The sequence below is a fragment of the Centroberyx gerrardi genome, chromosome 11 (assembly GCF_048128805.1).
Source record: "Centroberyx gerrardi isolate f3 chromosome 11, fCenGer3.hap1.cur.20231027, whole genome shotgun sequence".
Classification (NCBI taxonomy): Eukaryota; Metazoa; Chordata; class Actinopteri; order Beryciformes; family Berycidae; genus Centroberyx; species Centroberyx gerrardi.
This window is the reverse complement of record NC_136007.1, coordinates 15,528,172-15,548,448: the sequence shown is the minus strand read 5'-3', so window position 1 is coordinate 15,548,448 and position 20,277 is coordinate 15,528,172. Positions and strand designations below refer to the sequence as shown.

Here is a 20,277-nt window from a genome sequence, read left to right as displayed (position 1 = left end):
TGCAGAGGTCTCAAATGTAGCTTCCTATACTTTAATCTATAGTAGGCGAGGAGGCGATTCCAGTGACTCCCATGATTAAACTTAAGAAATTTTGGAGTTGTGCACCACTACTAAATAGTGAAGGAAAGAATGCGTAGAGGAGGGGGGCGGAGCCCCCCTAGTGCTGCGCAGTCCTTTCTGCCTGAAATGCATGTATAAGAACTTCAAGCCAATTGCTTATGAGGACGTTAATCCCATTAAGTGAGTTGAGTCATACAAAGTCGGCTGAAAAAGAACTTGCCTTTTCTGCCCTGCCAATGCTGGATCCTGAACCCTGCCCCTTTAGGAAGGAAGCAGTATAAAGCATTTGTAATGATAAAGCCTCTATATCATTCTCTTTCATCTCCACATTTTCCTCTCTGCCATTTTAATGATTTGTTAGATTGTTTAATTATTTTTGCTGTGTGATTTATAATAACTAAAGATTATTTAACATTTCATAGTGTGTGTATGCTAGACTGTCAATAATCTTTCCAACCATTCATTACACATTCCTTTTTTATGTCTTAGGATGTTGGGAAGCTGAAAATGATGGAGGCTGTACCTGTTTTTGCTTGGCTGTGTGCCTAGCTAACCCATGGAGAACTGACAGGAACACTGCTGGATGGAGGCCAAGATTCTGGATGGAGAAGACGAGGAAGCACAGAGTATTGCGGATCAGTTGTGTTTGCTCTCTTTCTCAGCCAATCCAAACTAGATGCAAAGTATTCTGCAATGTGCCTCATTTGTTCACTCTTTCACATGTCACCCATGGAGAGATGGCAAAAAGAATCAGGCTAGAGAGGCAAGGCTAAAGAAACTTACTTCCTAAATTTGGGAGGTATTCTGTAGATTTTACGGTGATAACACAAGAATTTGTAGACAGTAGACAACCCTTCCTCCACGCAGCTGTGGGGGATTCATATCAATTAGAGACCATAGAGGAGGGATTAGAACCAGTAGCTGAAGATAGTAACCGTCATGGGGAGGTGTGAAGGCCAGGCTTCGTGGTCACTGTTGTTAGCTGGGCTGGTGCTAACAGTAATGGGGATGGCTTTGGAATATGAGGGGGTTCCTGGTCAGTGGACACGCTATGGCCAGTGGGATGCCAGGGCATCAGGTGAGCTCAGCTTTATTCTCAAAACCAACATCAGCAAAGCCCTGATGCTCTACCTGGATGATGGAGGGAACTGCGACTTCCTGGAGCTTCTAATTGCAGACGGGCGGCTGCAGATGCGCTTCACCATCCATTGTGCCGAACCGGCCTCCCTGCACACAGAGACGCGTATCAACGACCTGCGCTGGCACCGAATCCTCCTCTCTCGAAATTTCAGAGAGACCAGGCTGGTGGTGGATAACGAAGAGAAAGTGGCTGAGGTGAAGTCCAAGAGGAATGAGATGGTGGTAGCCAGTGACCTCTACGTAGGTGGGATCTCACCAGATGTGCGTCTGTCTGCCCTGACATCCAGCACTGTTAAATATGAGCCGCCATTCCAGGGCCTTATAGCCAATTTGAAACTGGGGGAGGCACTACCAGTGCTGTTGGATGGTCAAGGTGTTCATAGTGATTTGGAGTATATATGTGCCACACACTCTCCCTGCAGCAATAGAGGCCAGTGCTCCATCCACCAGGGAGAGGTCCTCTGTGACTGCACCAACACCGGCTACAGGGAGAGGTACTGCCAGGAAGGTGAGAAAAATATACAATTGTTATTATGTTTATGCTTTTTGCTTTGTTTTTTTGAGGTAATTCTTTGGAATTCTTGTTATAATTCTTACCAAGAAGAAATGTTTTAATATTATATGCATGGTGTTGATTACATTTGCAGTTAAAGCCCATGGTTTTACATATTTCACAGGGCTTTAAACATCAGTTTTTGTATGTGGAAATATTTCTACTGAAGTGAAACATTATCATGATGTTAGGGCTGCACGATCTTGGCATAAAAGGATAATCACAATTATTTTGCTAAATTTTGTGATTACGATAATTAATCATGATTAACTGTCCCAGTTTCAGGAAATACAATATTTTATTGCACTTTTGCACTTTAACATATTTTCACTTTTTCACTCAGTATTTTTCAAAGAGCAGCAGCCAGAAAGTCTTATTTTACTCTTACTCTTATTGTGGTCCTTATTTACAAAATTCAAATAAGATGAGATAGATAAAACTAAATGTTAATAAATGTAACTGAAAATATGCATGCATAGCATGTAGTGTGACACTGTATTTTACTTACTGTTTTTCCAAAGATGTTCTATGTAATGTTTCTCTCTTTCTTTCCCACCGAAGCTGTCTGCTTCTCCATCTTAACTTTTGTTTTGGTCACATGGTGCACATTGGACATTTAAAGGTTGTGATTGGTTATGTGTAATGGAAGCACTTGATATACCACACCAGGACTTACAGGGGAAATGAAAATACAAACCCTTTAATATTTCCAAATTGCACAATCATTAATCTTGATATACGATGATCTATGATTAATTGTGCAGCCCTACATTACATTATTGTCAGTGGCAATTTTTATAATGGTTTTATAGTGCTTACGTACCTTGGCTGCACCATTACTAACACTAAAATGTTGGCTTCCTTACAGTTAGCATCAACTTATACAAGGACCAAATATCTTATTCCAACCATATGGCAATGGCAGTAGTCACACTGAGCTCAAGCGAGTGATCAATAAAGCCCACATGAAACCGTTCCTTGTCAAAGTATACCATGGCAGTAGCCTACTTATCGTCCGATGTTTGCATCAGGTTTAGACTCTCGTCTCAGCAGCCCCGCGTTATCTTCCAAGTCACAGAGGATAGCCTCTGTCTGAGGAGATTGGGTGGCTGTTTTCCCGTTCAACATGGAGACATTTAATACCAATGGAGTGTCATTTATAGCATGGGTATTTTTTTTTTTTATTTCTGGAAAATCTACACCAAGAGCAAACAACAAGCACAGAACTTGGCATAAGAAAGTGAGCTATGGTACCCTATCTATACCTACATAGAGGGGAAAAAAGGTGAAACTTAAATTTCAATGAGATATAAAGAATAATAAATAAAAATACAACAGATCATAAGATCTAATGGTGATGGGTAGAATAGAATACAATAGAATACAAAGGAATAGAATACTTGTCCACCCAGGTTGAAAAGCTGTTTTTGGCTTTACTTGAGGCACGGTTAAAAACAGACATGGCATGATTCATCAGTAGGCTACATACAGTATGCAATAGGCATAGGCAATATAATAAGGCTGTGAAAGGTTTATTGAAATGTTTTACTGTTTGTTGTCAGTGTAGTAAATACATTGAAAGCGAATAAGGCTTTTAGAATTTTGCCATTGTAGAACCCTATTTTTATGATCCAAAATCTAGCTGTTTTTGCTGCTAATTACCTCATATTTCCTCAATTGTAAACACAGAAAGCTGCATGTTACTGGAAACTGTAGAACTGTCACTTTCATTTGAGAAACATCTCAAATCCCCACCATGCTGGCTCTATTGCTCATCCAAACAAGACCAAGTGTGCCAGTGGCTGGGCCATTTACTGTGGTGAATGGACTGTGTTTACAAGAGTTAGTGTCTATGTTTAATGTTCTTCTAGCACGGCTAAATGCACAATACCAGAAGCAGAAGTTAAACACTTCCACCCTACATCTGGTGTTTTTATGCTAACTAAAGCTAACTTACTAACAAACTGCTAACCGACATGGATAATACAATGGTTTACTGTATATCACTGATAAACTGACTCTTAATGTTATACAGTGTGAACATTATTGGCAATATCGATTCAGTAGTCAAAACTGCACACACAGAAGAAACAACCAAACCTATGTTTGTGCTAAGCTAACGTAGCCAAAAGACCCTTTAAGGCAGCAAGCCAGAAGACAAAGCAACACCTCACGCCTCCACTGGACAAACCATGTCTGTTGTCATCGCAGGCCCTGGCTGGTACACGTGCATTTCAAAGTGCTCAACATGTTAAACTTTTTAAACTGTGATTACACTTGTTGAGACAGATCGAATTTGTGCCCACCCAAAAACAACCTAAAGTGAAACCAAGCAGAAAGGTCAAGAAAAATTTGAAATATGAAATATATGGCATCTGTAAGATGTAATTGTCTCAGTTTATATGCACATAATAGGATTAATTTTATGGAGATACTGAATGACTGGTAGTGGTTTGATACTTAACATCCTGCTGTCACTAATATACTAAATATTGTGTTTTTCTATTTTTCTCCTACAGCTGTCCAGAAAGAAGTAGAAGGTAAGACCATGTCCAAGACTGTTGTGTGATGTAATTATATGTTGCTCTTCACTGCAAAGGATATTATCACAGCATCAGGAATATGGGGGTGGCTATTGTCAGTTTGGACTGCAGTTCTGACAACTATAACAAATTGAGCTGAAAGGAGATATACTTTCACTGGTCATGAGGTCAATCAGAGAAGAGCGCTTAATGTGTTGAACGTTCACTGTATATATAATCAGTATACTCAAGGTGACTGGAGAGGTCTGCAGAGTAAGTGGGTGTCAGGCTATTGGGGAAACATTAATATACTGCAACACAAAGAAAATGACTGTACACTTTACATAATTAGATGCGTTGCATTGTTATTTACAGCTTCTGTATTTTTCCTCTCTTCAGTACCATATGTTCCTCATGTAAACTAATGCTTCTTTTTTGGTTCTGGTTACTGTTAAAGTATACCCAGTCTCTGCCCAAAGAGTGAATCTCACTGAATGTTGTCTAAGATGTCGTTATGTGCTAAGGTAGATATTTAGATTTAATCCAGATATTGATGGCAAAAAAGCCCTGGATATAACACGACTGCTTACTATGGCCTTGACACCAAGAGCATTCATCAAATTGTCAAATTCTTTGCACCATGTGACTTCACAGTAATGGAAATGTTTAAATAGGGTACCTTAGAAATCCTCTTCTTAATCATTAACCTATCTCTTTTGGCAGGAAAAGGGCAATTTGTCTCATTATTGGTAACAATTAACTGATCACAATTAAACAGGATTGGTCTCTAATGAGATGCAGGTACTGCACAGGAAATGAAGATTGAAAATACAAGTGAGGAGATACAGTTTTGTTTTGTCGGCAGCAGAGCGAGACATCCATCTCCCCAGTAAGGATTGCTGGTTCTGGTGAAAGGGCAGCCAACAGGCTCAGGAGACCAGCACTAGGTGCACTGAACCACTGCACATTATAAATCACTGTTACTGACTTGAAAAGCACCAACCTACGCACACCTGCTCTCTGAAATCCAGGTTTGACACTTCCATGTTGTGTAGATGACTGTAAAACAGACTGGAGATTGTAAAACATCATCTGCATGAACAGTATGGTCTCGTAACCCAGCTGTGCAGAATAAGTCCGCCTGAATGTAGGATGACTTTTATGGCTTTATGCAGAATAAATAAAACTTAAATGCATATATGATATTAGATGTAATATTTTGATAAAGATGGTAAATGCTTTGGTAGATTCTTAATGATAAATACAGCACACAAGAAAGGCTTGGTTGAGGGCTATATAGAGATCTGTGGTTACATGATATGCTTCAGTAATAGGTAATAGGTTTCATTTCAGGACTATTTCCAAAAACAAGCATTAATCATTCTTAATACCAGTTGTGATGAGCAAAGATGGCATGGCTATGCTCACAGCAAAAAGGCAAGCATTATTAAATGACATACTGCAAAGAGAGCGCATCAGAATCTTTATTGGATTAAAGCTTTGACATGGAGACAATCCCCAATGCAGAATGCATGAAAACAACGATGACAGTAGGAAAGTGACACTCACCAGATCCCTTCTTTTTTCTCTATCCTTGGGACAATTCAATGTGACATGCGGCAGCAAGTCTTTGTGGTCCTTGCCTCGATGGAAATAGACACGTCTATGCATTAGCTAAATCCTCCTCCCCCCCAAAGATGGTAAAGATGGTAACCCATATGCTATATTTGGTCTTGGCCGGGGTTTTAAGTGGTGCAAGAATTCTCTTTATTTGACATTCTGAGGAACTGCTTTTTAGCGGTGAAACCCTTTGGATCAGAAGTGCACGGCAGGTGAGTCCTCCGAGTTGTTCATGTATGCAGCACGTAGACTCCTGTCTATCTGTGCGGACAAAGGCCACGGTGGGGCATGCTCTGATGCCAAAAGAGTGCAGCATCCTCTGATGTTCTGTGAGCAAAAAACAGGTCTGTGAAAGAGAGATAAGGACAACCACCTCACACAGCAGATATAGAACAAAGAGAGAAACCCCTCAAACATATAGAAAAGCCTTACACAAACACCCACATGCAAAGTGCAGACATATTGTCCATTGTTTTGTTTTGCTGTATTTTTTTCTCAGATTTTGGGTGTTAAGTGTCAGTAGTCAATAATTAGATACTAAGAACTATGGTGAGAAAACTAAAGGGATGTGGCACATGACAAAGCAAGCATAGAAATCTTCGAAAGAAAGGACACAGCTGGCCCTAGTGGGCTTGCATCTTTCAGCAGCAGTGACCTTGGTCTAATCCCTCATTACAACAGGCTCCATAATACTGTACTTTTCATGGAAAAACAAATTTAGCAAATCCTAATCCTCATGCAATGGCCTTTTCTTCTTAGATGCTTGCTAATTAAAGTCGCAGTAATGACTGAAAGGTCCTTGGACATTTGTATTTGCTATTTGGCTTTCTTAAACTAAGGATAGCAATCTCTGTCTCATTTGAAACACTACCTAAATTTAATATTATGTGCTAATACATAATTACATATGTATCAAAATTCATCAAATGATTTAATCTGTGTTGTTTTAAGTATTTTCAAATGTTCAAACTGTCACAGTTACATGACAAAAAAACAAATCAAGATGATTTTTGTTCTTGCTTTAACAGCCTCTCTGACATAAATTATTTCCCTTTTTTTATTTATGGAAAATGACATTTTCATGTCCTCACAAATTTATTGGCAAATATGTTCTTAGGCATGGTGTTTCCACTTCACTGTCACATTTAATGTTGAAAATAATAGACAATGCTTACTTTTTCACAGACTAACAGGCTACTGAGACACAAATTCAGGAGAAGTGTCAAAGAAGAAATAGTAAAATTTTACCTTCACTCCAGGAAAAACAACTGAAAGTAAAGAGAGAGAGAGGAGGGTTGGTTGGTCAACATCATATTACGGAGAAACACAAGCCTGTTACTATGCCAACACAGAGATGGCAGCACTACAGTACATTTCAATGCATGACATGTTTCATGTCTGAAGCAAGGTTTGACTGTTCAAAAGGGTTCTGGAAAATAGTATGGGGATTTTTATCACAATAAAAAAAGGATTTTTTTTCAGCTTTGGCAAACAGTAAATTATTTTATGCTGTCTGACAGTGCAGAGCTCTTTTGAATATTGTCTTTGTTTTCATTGTGTCTGTCATAGGTTCACCTTGCCACTCTAAATAAAAGGTCAATAGATGTAGAGGAGTGATAGCATGTGTATGCACAGCAGCCAGTTCACTAATAAATGATCGTTGTTCTAAATCCCTCATGGAGTGTCATGATGAAATTATCAATAACATTACAACCTCAACGTAAATTGGCCAATTTCCTCAAAGAGTCTACAGATTCCAACCAGCTCTGATTAGCACAATGTGCTTTGTCAGAGTGTCAGTTCTTATATATTACAAAATTCACTGAAATATGATACATTCATTGACTTGAAAATGAAAAATGAAAGAACAATATGTAGAACACTTTGTCTCAGCACCTTGCTGCTGTAGATATTGAGGCTGGGAGCCATCAAAATGATCCCCAAAGCACCGTGATTACAGTTAAGTGAAATTAGCTTTCACAGCCTAGGGTATTAATTGTTATGGTTTGCTCTGGAACTGGTCCTTTTCAATCCAAATAGAAACCTAGTACAGTCTGTTTTTGCGTAAGGTGTTTGCAATGAAGATTTTATGTATTGGATAAATGAGAATAACTTAATTATAACAAAAATACGATCTTCAAAATCTGTCTACATCAAGTAAACATATGTGTTCCATTTGAAAAAAAGCATCTGTGTGAGCAACTGCCTGTATGGGTTGCACCAATCAAGATGTTTTTTTTCTTATCTTGCTCTCCCCCCCCCTCCTGAGATGTTTGTCTGTTTTTAGTTTGATTTCCCCTTCTGTTTTACTTTGATCTCTGACATCCGTACCTACCCCAGGATGTCTGTCACAAACTGCAGTCCAACATTGTGACAATGCTTTTGTTTTCCCAAACCTCTTTATGAACTTCCTGTTTTCGTATCCTTTTTTCTGTTCTTTCCCTCAAGGTCTGGCGCACCTGATGTTAAACCGCCAAGGTATGGGGTCTATTGGTTTGCTTTACCTTCCCAACCACCTGATCACAACATTTCCCTCCCTGCAATCATTTTAGTTAACTGTGCTGCACTAATATTTCCTATCCTCTTTCTCCCATATATTTGCCTATTCGTTTTTGCTTCCTGTCATGTTATGCTCACTGTACTCACTCAATTTTTGTCCGTCAAACCCTTGTCCTGACCACTGACTGAGCTACTGGAACATCACCTTTGACCTCTGCAGTTTTTCACCAAGGTAATGCATCTATGCTCATAGCCTTTCTTCGGCTTGGTTTCATATGGTATTTTCAAAGGGAATAAACAGGTGTCAAGAGTAAAGGTATCTCATGCCAAAGGAGTCCTCAGGCCACAGTAGTCTTCTTTATGTCATATTTCCATTCAATGGAAATATGTTTCATCAACAAATAGCTTCCTCGAATGTTCCAAGGTTACTGCAAACTGTTATTTTTTTAAAAATAGTTTATTTGCTTTTCCTAAAATCAGAAATATACAGTAGCATATTATGAGAGGAATTCTTTTTTGCCTTTGCTTCCTGCCAAATTTATTCATGGCTGTGTTGGATACATTCATCTGATTTACATACAGATACAGGATAGTAGTGATTTATCAAATTTCTGCCCATTTCAAGTGGGAAGCAAATAACATTGCCTCTAAATGCCATCTAAAACATTCTCCAGAGTCCTAATTTTTATCCAAGTTATCTATCATCGTGGCAGTAATTTTGGTGCTGTTGTGTTACATGTGGACACAGATTCAGGAAAAACACATCTCAAATACTGATAGAAGTTCATTTTTGTTATTTTTGCCTATGTGCTCCCTTTGCAGGAAGAGACTCAGGAAGAGACTAATCTGTGATGTCCTGCTCATGTTCAGAAAAAGTGATTGGGCTGTACAAGGTCAAAAGATAATGCTGCTCAAGCTACTTCAGTTGATGTGCTGTTAAGACTATGCTGCTGCTTCAACTGTCTAGCAGTGAAGAACTAATGCATCAGCGTAAAGCTACTGTGATGCAAAGCCTTGGGAAAAAAACACAAACACAATGCAGTATTAGGATTTTTATGGGAAATCATTTGCACATTAGTGGAAAGGAAAGCATTAGAATTAGCTAATTAGCAAAAATTTGTGAATTCACGTCTTGACTGTTGACAGGATGGGTGACACTCAGCTACATCAAGTTTGTTCTGTTTATGCTTTGGATGATTATCAAATCTAAGAATGCCAAGTTGCTACTTGTGACCTTGTGGAGAAAGTCCTTCCCAAGTTGTCTTGTAGCGAGTGAACTAATGTGCAATCAATTAAGACGCACAGCTGTTCAGTTTCCCAGCTGTTTCAAATGGCTCTGTACTGTAGACTGCAGCGCAGAGCGGATGTGATGCGTTGTGCTTGCAGTGAATCTTGGGGCTTCCCATTCGTTCTCGTCAGTCAGGTCATCATCCGATACATCCTCGACTAGGACCTAAACTTCCAGGATCTTTATCCATCCTCCGTCCTTGTGTTCTTTTGTTTAGGAATCGTGCTTTGGCGGTCAGCTATTGCGTAAAACACGTCATGGAGGAAACAAAAACGCACAACAACACATATTAAGAAGCAGCCTTTGTCTGCATACTGACTATTTGATTATTTGTGTTTATCAGATCTATAGCTCTATTCCCATAAGAGATGCATGTGAGCCTACATATTTATGGTACTGTTTTTTGTCAGAAATTAATTTGGCAGAATGTACATACAATTCACCACCCTGTCTCCATGGCAATCAGTATTGTCTCTAAACATAGACTCTTGGCTTTCATGACCCATTCTGACAGTATAACAAAGTCCTGATAATTTTTCTCCTCAGCGAAATCTTACTTTGACCTTTTTTCTAGAGCTAAAACATTAATCTCTGGTTCAAATGCAAACTAAACATTAATATGCTTTCAGCGTTCTAAAGATTACTGATCTGACTACAGAAACACCCTAAATTTATTTCACCTTTACAGCTATTAGTGACTTTGCAGTTTCATAGAGATTAAACCCAATCTGCATTAGCAGCATTTCTCTTCATGGTTTTGATCACAATTGGTGCTGAAACAGTCGAAGAGTATTTTAATATAAACTTTATTACTATAAACATACTGCACAGACTTCAAGTGCAATAGCAGTGTATTTCAGTTTTGAAAAATACCATTCCTGCTCCCATAGAAAATGATTTGGAAAAGATGGAAAAATTGAGTGTGGCATTTCCCTGGGTTTTCTTGGGTACATTTTCTGGTTTGGAACTGATAACACTAATATAGAGGTCATTTGGATGGAAAGGCTCAAATATTGTACAGTATGAGTCCACAAAGTCATTCACCCATTCATTATAAATTGCGCAGCTCCAGGCTGTACATCAGTATGACATCATAGATTAGGGTCTTGGTTCTGCGGTTACTAGCTTTGGGACAGAGATGTTCATGTTCAGAAATAGTGATTGGTCTGTACAAGGCCAAAAGATAACATTATTCCATAATACAGGCTCCTTCAACTGATTGGTATGAGGCTAAAACTATGCAGCTACATGTACTGCTACTGCCTCACCCGTCTAGCTGTTAAGACTCTCTACTGCGGTATAGTAAAGCTACAAGATAAGATATGTAGCAAGTCATAAGTATGTCCCAAAGGCCTGCCACAGTGTGATTTGTCATGAAATGAGGAGTAAATGTAATTGCACCATTTCATGCATCAGTAAAGGAGAAGTAGAGAACAGTAATTGATTGTTGAATGAAAATTTACAAAAATAACACTCCAGGCAATACTCAGGCAAGGCACAACTAACGTTAGTAACACAGCACATTTTTTATGATTTCATGGGTATTCATATAAAAGTTTTTTTTCCAGCCATTTAATTTTCTTTCTGAGTTTTGTTATTGACTTATTGACAACGCTCAGTCTGTCGCCTGCGGGGACACTGGAGAGGTTCAGTCTGTATTTATTTTGGCAGCAAATAATTCCACAATCCAGAAAGACAAATCAAAAACACACCACCATTCTCCCTTTCAGGGATGAGTCCCACCGTCTACAAAAGAATGAACAGCTTTTTCAGGCTTCAGGAAACTCAGATGTGGTTGTGTGCCCATGTGCTTCAGTCCCAGCATTCTCTGCCAGCGTCTACTGAAACACACAAATATAAAGGGCGAGATTAATCGGGCACAGGTGTGCCTCACTGACCGGCTAGACTGTTCCTGGCTCTCCCCACCTTCAGACCAATGCTCATTCGCTGCCCCGCCTGCCACATACCCCCATCACGCTGGGGTGCGTCCAGCCGACAACCGACTCCCCCGCCCCTGAGCGCGAGAGGAAGTCAGCAACTGCCATCTGTGCCCCCGGCCTATGGACCACTTTGAAATTAATCAGCTGTAAAGCCTGATACTAATGAGCGCTCCACACGTTGGCATTTTTCATGCGGTGGAGCCGTTGCAACATGGCATGATTGGAACAGAGGGTGGAACTGGTGGCCCAGGAGGTAGTAGCAGCAGGTGATGTCCGCCTATTTGATTGCAAGACATTATTTCTCTACAGTGCTTTATTTGCGGCTAACGTATAGCACTGGGTGGTCCCTGGGTGGTACTGCAATGGCTGCTATATTATCTATCTGAGGGCAGACTTGCCCACAGTCTAAGTGGTGCCCCAGATACCGTAGCTCCCTGTGTACAATTGCACACTTCTTTGGGTTGGCCATGGGCACCCTCCGCCTCAAGGTCTCCAGGACAGCCCTCCAGGGCTGCCAGCTGTCACTATAGATGATGATGTCATCTGAATAGGCATCTGAGGGTGCAGCACCCAGTCCATGTGTCATTGAGATGTAGCAGGTGCCTTGAATAGTCTGAAAAGAGGTGTAACAAATTGGTACAATGCATCGGGAAAGGAGAAGTCAGTTTTCTCTTTGTTCTGGTGACAAGAGATTCTGCCAGTAGCCCTTGGTCAAATCTAGTGTTGGGTTAAAACGAGCGCCGTCTATCAGGTCCAGCAGGTTGTTCACCGTGGGCGCTGGATAGGGATCAAATTTGGACACGGCACTAACCTTGCAGTAGTCCACACAGAGCTGTATAATTCAGTTTGGCCTAAACAACTTTTTGCTTTGTGTTTAGGCAAAAAGTAGGGGCAGGTCCACACCTTTACCCCTGGGGGAGTCTCTATGTGGTGAGTATGAGGAATTGGCTGATTTTCTGGTGCCAACTCATCTCTCCCAGTCACCATACTAGCCAGAGACACAGGGACTACCTCATTCCAAGTTTTGAGGAGATTGAGATTTTTATCGGGTGCCTCACCCCTTTCAGACCGTGCTACCTCATAATCAACATTCCCTACTTGCCGTGTGACGCTGAATGGCCTTGCCACTTGCAAAAAAAATTGAGATGGAAGTGAAGAGTAATACAAGCACTTTATCTCCTGCTGAAAAGTGTCTCAGCTGAGTGCTTCTGTCTTACAGGTGCTTTTGACGTTCCTGCGCCTAGAGCAAATCTTTTAGCTAGCACTTTAGAGCTAGCACTTCTGTCCCGGCTTTTAAGGGACCCCTTGTGGGTCCAAACTAATAGAGGGAGAAGAGACACAAACCTGGGGAGATGTAAAGGAAGAGAGAGAGAGAGAGAGAGAGAGAGAAGAGGGTGAGTACAGCAAGGTGTGACAATGGGAGAAGCAGGAGGAGCGGAGACAGGGTGAGATCATTGGTGCTGGCCAGAGCCCAGTATGGGCTGCTCCTTTTCTGGAGCTTTGGGTGTCCTCCTACAGTCATTTGCAGGGAAAGATGCTTCTCCATCATGGCCATGGCTGCAGCCCGTTTAGAGGGGTGGTGACACTGGATCCAGTTGACCGTGGCTTGCAGAAGGTGCCGAACTGCTCCAGCACCGTCTGTTCAGTGATCTCCTTGCTGGTGTAGATCCTTGGCTGAGGCCACTTCATAGGCGATCCCTTGAAATCGTCGCCGATGTCCATCTGGCGTCAGGCCGAGTAAGACCAGGACCGCCTTCTTTACAAGCTGGTATTTATTCTGGCAGCAGACTATAGTCTGTGAGCTGCACCTCCCAGGTGAGCAAGGGAAGCAGACATACGGTCCACTTTCTTTCAGGCCACCCACACACCACCGCTGATCCCTCAAAGACCTCCAGGAAGGCTTCTGGGTTATCCGCCTTTGACATCTCCAGTAGGGAAAGCTGGGAAAGACAGGAAGCCGGTGGGGTAGATTATCTGGGGGGAGGCAGTGGATGGAATCAGACTCCTCAGGAGAGTCCTGTCCTCGTCCTGAGCCGCTCTGCCTGCCACACTGACCAACAACAGTTTTCTAGGGTGAATTTATACAAACAACAAAGGCAATATGTGGTTAGACTGACATAGGTATCTGATAATTGACCAGTATTTTTCCCAAGGTGTTTAAAATATGCTGTAGTGATAGTGATGAAATGTGCTTCCACTGTAAAGAAATCCGACTATACCAGCAAACTGGGCCAAATCACTCTACCGTTACGTGTAGCAGGTAGGCCTATCTCTAATCACACACAATTTTAGGGTTCTTAGAAATGTTTTGGTTTAATGGTTTTGGAAACTTTCCATTAACTACAGATTTGCAAAAGTCATACAACAATCACCACCAGAATGTTCATATTCTTAATGAAGCATGCACTGTCTGTATTCCTCACTGATGATTACCAAGTTGAAAACTTCACACAGGTTTTCTAAAATTTAGCAGAACAATTTGATAACTACAGTTAAATAAACAAAACTCATAAGATTAATCTATTTTTAAGATTCTGAAGACAATTTTGTTTTCATGCAGTGTGTTGTATGAGCCTAGATTATGTGATAGAGAGGATAATGCTTCGGCAAACAACTCTTTGTACACACCCGCAACAAAGAATGTGTTTTCCACACCATTTACAAAACCATGTCCTAAGTGTTAACCAGTGCACAGGATATGATGCAACTCTCATGCTATTTGGAGTGAGCTCTTATGAGGAAAACCTTATTGGATATTAGAGAAAAGGGGTAGTAGGTGAGAAAATGTATGGCTTTAGGGCTTTAAGTGGACACCTCCCACATACTGATGTTTTGCTGAATTAGGTCCACAGCACCTCCAGAGAGCTCAACAGTAATTTTGGTTTCCTTGGTGTCCCATAACCACTTTTCCTTCACTCTCAGCTCTGATCAGACCTATACTACCAACGACAAACAAACATAGGCTAATGGCTGACTATATCAGCTTGAAACAGCCCACTCATGAGTTTTAAAACCGCATTATATCATACAATGGTCAGCAATACTCCTAAGTGTGGTTCAGTGTAAAAGAATGGTTCGATATCAAACGTCACAACCTTGGAAGTGTGTATTTCACTGTTCTTAAGATTAAGAATGGGCTCCAAAATGTGTTAAAGCATGTGTGTGCAAGGCCTTAGTCTCTTAGCTCTTAGCTGGAGTAAAATACAGCATCATTCATTTATTCATTATTCAGTATTTAATAGGACAAAGACAAAACCCACAGGGCAAGTCAACAAAATCACAACACAACATTCAACATAAGTACAAGCAGTGGGAAGTTTTGCAGCTGTAACTTCTAGTTCAGTTTACAACAGTTTGCTGCTATTTCAATTCAAGTCTCGATTTTCTATTTGCACCTGCTGAGGTTTTCTTGATTCTCAAAATATATATTAGGTATCATAATTATTGTAAGTAGTATTGTATTTGCAGGTGAGTAAGGGCTTGTTAGTCAAATTTTGGATAATTTTATCAGTTTTCACGTAGGTGTCGCATTTATTAAGTGGTGGATATCTTATTCTCTTGGTGAGTGAATTGAGACAGCCACATGCCCTGAGGGGATCCCCAAGAGTAAATCTGAGCCCTAATGCAAGGGGAGATGCATTAGTTCAGTTTGGATTGTGGTTCAGTTGAGGATGTGAAGAGAAGAGAGTGAGCTGAAATCCAAAATGAATTGGCAATCAAAATCACTCCATGTGCTGGCTGAAAATGTATGATGGGCCAGCCCAGGCTCACAGCTCACAACCCTTGAATTATACACTTATGAACAGAAATTGTGCTGTAATGATTTTTTAAAAATCTTGTAATATAAGTTAACTTTCACTAATGCGGCTTACAGTTGGCTATGGTTGGTGAATAACGTCCAAATCAGTATGCTTGTTAACATAGCTAGCTAGCCTTTTCTTTGTCCCCAAAAGAATATCAACATTCTTCTCCCAAACAGATCAAAGGCTTCATCTATTGCTAAGTGGAATCATGAGTTGCATCATTGCTGGTTGAAGTGGGAATCGCTCATGCGATGTGAAAAGAGACTTTGTATCAACTGCACCAGACCTTTGACACCAAGAGTGCATTGATAATGTTATTATTGTTGCATGTGTAATGTGTTGACCTCGAGGTCCCAGGACAATGAAACAGACAAAGAACAACATCTTTCTCCTAATCGATGGCTAAATCTGGTAATCACTTTAGATTTGGACAGCTGATCAAATAGTTGTGTTGGAGCTGTTAGCTCTTACTGTACATTAAACAAATGTATTGGACATCCTTCAAGCCAAACAGAACCAAGTGTTCTCTCAGGCAACAGGCCCGTTTACAGCACACTGAATCAGAATGCAGTGATTTCCTAGAAATTGCAAATTCAGCTTATGTAGTGATGACCTCTACAAATAAACATCCTGTTCAAAATAATTTTAATGATTATGGGTCACCAAAGCATATCAATACAGCAGCGATTATAGATAAGCCACACTTCTACCTGATGATTGGAAAAAATGGTGTTTCTAAGATGTGTCTCTTCCCTTCTTAGGGCAGGAGGAGTCAGTGGCCACCTTCAAAGGGAATGAGTTCTTCAGCTACAACCTGTCTCAGACGCCCATCCAGAGCAGTTTGGATGAGATCACGCTGTCCTTCCGCACCCTGCAGAGGAACGGCCTGCTGCTTCACACAGGGAAGTCAGCTGACTATGTCAACCTGTCCCTGAGGAACGGAGCCGTGTGGCTGGTCATTAACCTGGGCTCTGGTGCCTTCGAGGCGCTGGTGGAACCTGCCAGCGGCAAGTTCAATGACAATGTCTGGCATGATGTCCGTGTGACACGCAACCTCCGGCAGGTATGCATCTGCACACACCACTGTGTCTATGTTACATGATTTTGATTTTGCTTTATGTCAGCCTGTAGTTGGCAGAAAGGTTCTGCCGCCATGTGTAACGATTACTGTAACGCACTTTTTACTGGTCTCCCAAAAAAAACCACTGAGAGACTTCAGCTCATTCAAAACTCTTTAGCTGCTCTACACTGGCTTCCTGTAACATTTAGAATTGATTTTAAGGTCCTCCTCCTTATGTACAAAGCCCTTAATGGGCTAGGACCAAGCTACATTGCTAACTCCTTTGTTCACTACCTGCCTTCAAGAACACTGCGATCATCTGCTGCTGGTTTATTGGAGGTTCCCAGCAACAGCCGAAAGAAAATTCGGGGATGCAGCCTTTGTCAATTATGCCCCAAAGCTATGGAACACACTACCTATAGATATCAGGGAAGCCAGCTCGCTAAATATTTTTAAAAGAAAGCTAAAAACTTATCTCTTCACTTTAGCCTTTAACTAGCTATGACTTTCCAGATACAGGCCTTAAACTCTTTTTTTTTTTTTTTTTTCTTCACTTTGCTTCGCACTTATGCACTGCTGCACTTCTTTTAAAATGTTGTATTTTACTTGATTTTATGCATCCTATGTACTCTATTTTTTAACTTTATTTTATTATTATTTTACAGTGGGTTTTATTTTCCATCTTATGTTATGCATTCCTCATATTTTTACTATTATTATTCAGTGGGTTTTATTTTCCATCTTATGTTATGCTCATTCTATGTCTATTTTCATGTGAAGATGCATTTTTTTTTTATGTAAAGCACTTGGTGCATGTAATTTCTCTGTTGTAAAGCACTTTGAGCTGCATTTCTTGTATGAAAGGTGCTATACAAATAAAGTTTATTATCATTATTATTATTATTATTATTATTATTATTATCATCCAAGAGAAACCAGTTACTGTAGAACTAATGAACTATAATGAAAAAAGATTAAAACTAATGAAAACAAGCAACTTACAATGTTTGTATGTGTTCAACATATCACCATTTTTTATTTATTTATTTTCTGTTTGTTTACCATAATTTGAACCTCAGTGACTCATACCACAAAATATTTTAGGTACACTTAATAACTATTTTATTAAATAATTTGAATAGACCCTAGGTAGTATAGTCCATCATCAAAGCCTGAATAACCACTATCAAAATACCATGTTGGTTTCTGTTTTAATGTTGCAGCCTGCTGTACCTTGCTAGATTCCCTAACTCCCATTTTCCACTTTGATAGACATTTCAGACTTATATTAGGTCATTGCCCTCTTTGTCATGAAGTAGATTGCTTTGGTGGAAACTACTAAATCCATTTATAATCAGCAACTTGCTTTTTCTGCACCAACAGGATTAAAATGATGCTCCGAAGGTCTTATTGCCTTATTGAAAGAAAGACTTAACTCATACAGGGATATCCATCATAGAAGTTACTCATTATTCATGTATTCTGCAGTAGCGCTGCTGTGGTTTTTACTGCCTGTTCTCTTCTCTACCACTGTACAGTAGAACAAAATGTGCACATTGTGTCAGATTTTGACAAACTCCACTCAAAAAAGTTAAACAAAATATTCAAAAACAATTCCTTTGGCGGTCCAGCATTGCAGCAACTGCAGCAGTATCACAGCAGTCATGCAAGAGAAAGTGTGACTTATATAATGGCTACAGCCTTTGTACGTGTTTGACGTTGTGTCTGTACATACTCTGATATTTCTCATGTGGTTTTGGAACATCAATCAAGTCCAACGTGCCTCTAACATTTCACTTTCATTAACATTGTCCACTTGACAAGGCACAGCCATATAATAGGTTTCACAGTGTTGATTTCTCAACCTAATTTACAGACTGTCAGGATGTGTCGGTTACATTAAATGCTTCTCTACTAACGCTGTTCTGTTGCTGGCTCCCTAATCATTCTCCAATTTAAACCAGGGCTATTCAACTACTTTAGGATGCGGGGCAGATTATGAAAATTATAACTTAGATGTTTTATTTTGAGTTGCTGATCTATGCACTTACATGTAAACATAAAAAGAAAAAAAGTTTGGGCCACAAATTATACCAAGCCAAGTAGAGCAGCTTTGGGATGAGGTGGAGTTGGATGTTTGTAGCATGAATGTACCACCAAAAAATCTAAGGGAACTGAGTCACGCTACTGAATCAACAAAATCCCTGTGGAACATTTCCAGCACCTTGTTGAATCCTTGCCTTGAAGAATTCAGGCATCTGAAGGCAAAAGGGGGGGGGGGTCCTGTCTGGTGCTGGTTAGGTGTACCTAATAAACTGAATTAATTTGCTTGAAAGATAAACCACAGCCAAACTAAACACACTTTTCTCCAAAATGAGTTTGGCCATGTGCGCTGCATTGATAGCAGGTTGACAATACCTATTTGAATGTGATTGATTTCACTGCTAAACTAGCAACCATTTTGTGTCTAACCCTCCAGTCTTTCCTAATAGATCCTGAACCTGTCACCCAAACCTGTATATAACTCTCACCCCCCTCATCATCTATTTCCTTACCCACGCTCCCAGTGGAGTAGCAATCCAATGCTTGCAACCTCACTTATGCTTTCAGCCATGCATTTGATCCCTGTGTAAATTGCTTTCCCCTCAGATAAGTTACCTCACTGACATGTAGATAGGGGGAACGGTAACTCCCGTGAGAGCGCGAGTGGAAACATTTTATTAGATCCGGTGGTTCTTTTCAGGCTAGAATTCCTGCGATTGCTATCTCTCTCTACATCTGTCTTTCCTTTTGCTGTCTTGTGTGCACCCTGATTCTTACTCACTCTCTCTCTCCTTCCGTGACCCTCATTAATGATGCATTCACATATTTATGACACTGTGCACACACACACACACACATGCACACACTTTTTCATCCATTGTTTTTTTTCCAAATCATGCCCTCAATTCTCACACTAACTCTTGACTCCACTAGCAGCCATACAGTATATATGGGTTGCCCTTTATCAGGCTGTTGTAAAACAGTCTGTGAGTAAATGCTGTTGATAACAGGACAGTCTTAAAGTGTAAGAGCCAGGACCTCGCTCTTCTCTGATAGGTGCAGGGAGAGTTGTGGTGTAGAACTGTGAAAATTACCCTGCTAACCACGCACAGCCAGCATCTCCCTTTCTCAATATTTGGAATCCAGTGTGATTCTAATTGTTTTTTTTCTCCCCAATTTTAATTACTACCTTTGCGAGCATTCATCTCTCAGTCCCGATTTTGAAATACCAGTAAAACAGCAGGTGGACTGAATTGGTCTCCACCTCTGCATATGTTTGTCACACAAGATATCTCAGAAACCGCTGGCCTGATTTTGATGACTGATGTGTCTTGCCATTGAGTTCCAGCAGTTATAAAATGCCACTGGTTGGCCTAAGGTGAACACTGCAGCAATTAACTGAACCTGTGAACGAGCATATCTCCTACCTTGTTTGAGCTGCCATAGTTAAATTTCGACCATATGTGCAATTAATCACAACAAGGTTTTCAAAAGAACTCTACTAAGCTGCTCTCATTTATTCTCCTACAAAGAAATTTGAGTTGTTTTCATTTATTAGCCCAAGGGGGGAGCTGTATCATTTGTGCAGAAATACATGTCAACTGTTGGCTTATTGTCATGGCAACAAGCGTATCATTTTTCCTCTACAGCCCTATTAATTTATTTCCTTTGTCTCTGTGTACTGATTTTAGATTGATAAAAATAATTATTTTTTTTGTCACTGCCAATGTGGACGCATTGTAGCAGGCA

The 20,277-nt window shown here is 40.3% G+C and overlaps 1 protein-coding gene across 21 annotated transcripts in view; it reads left to right on the top strand.

Moving 5' to 3' along the window:
• The first annotated feature begins 999 nt into the window (after positions 1-999).
• Positions 1,000-20,277, top strand: part of nrxn2a (neurexin 2a) — an 88,938-nt gene continuing 69,660 nt past the window's right edge. For 3 of the 21 annotated variants that reach the window (XM_078286810.1, XM_078286809.1, XM_071898259.2), the window contains exons 1-3: positions 1,063-1,708; positions 8,344-8,373; positions 16,187-16,512. In XM_078286810.1, coding sequence (XP_078142936.1) covers positions 1,063-1,708; positions 8,344-8,373; positions 16,187-16,512 — 1,002 coding nt within the window. Of the gene's footprint in view, positions 1,736-4,272; positions 4,294-6,293; positions 6,306-8,337; positions 8,389-8,695; positions 8,711-13,057; positions 13,080-13,156; positions 13,189-13,424; positions 13,438-16,165; positions 16,513-19,876; positions 19,900-20,277 lie in introns of all 21 variants that reach the window. The other 18 variants (XM_071898260.2, XM_071898263.2, XM_071898258.2 and 15 more) reach the window with 15 other exon arrangements.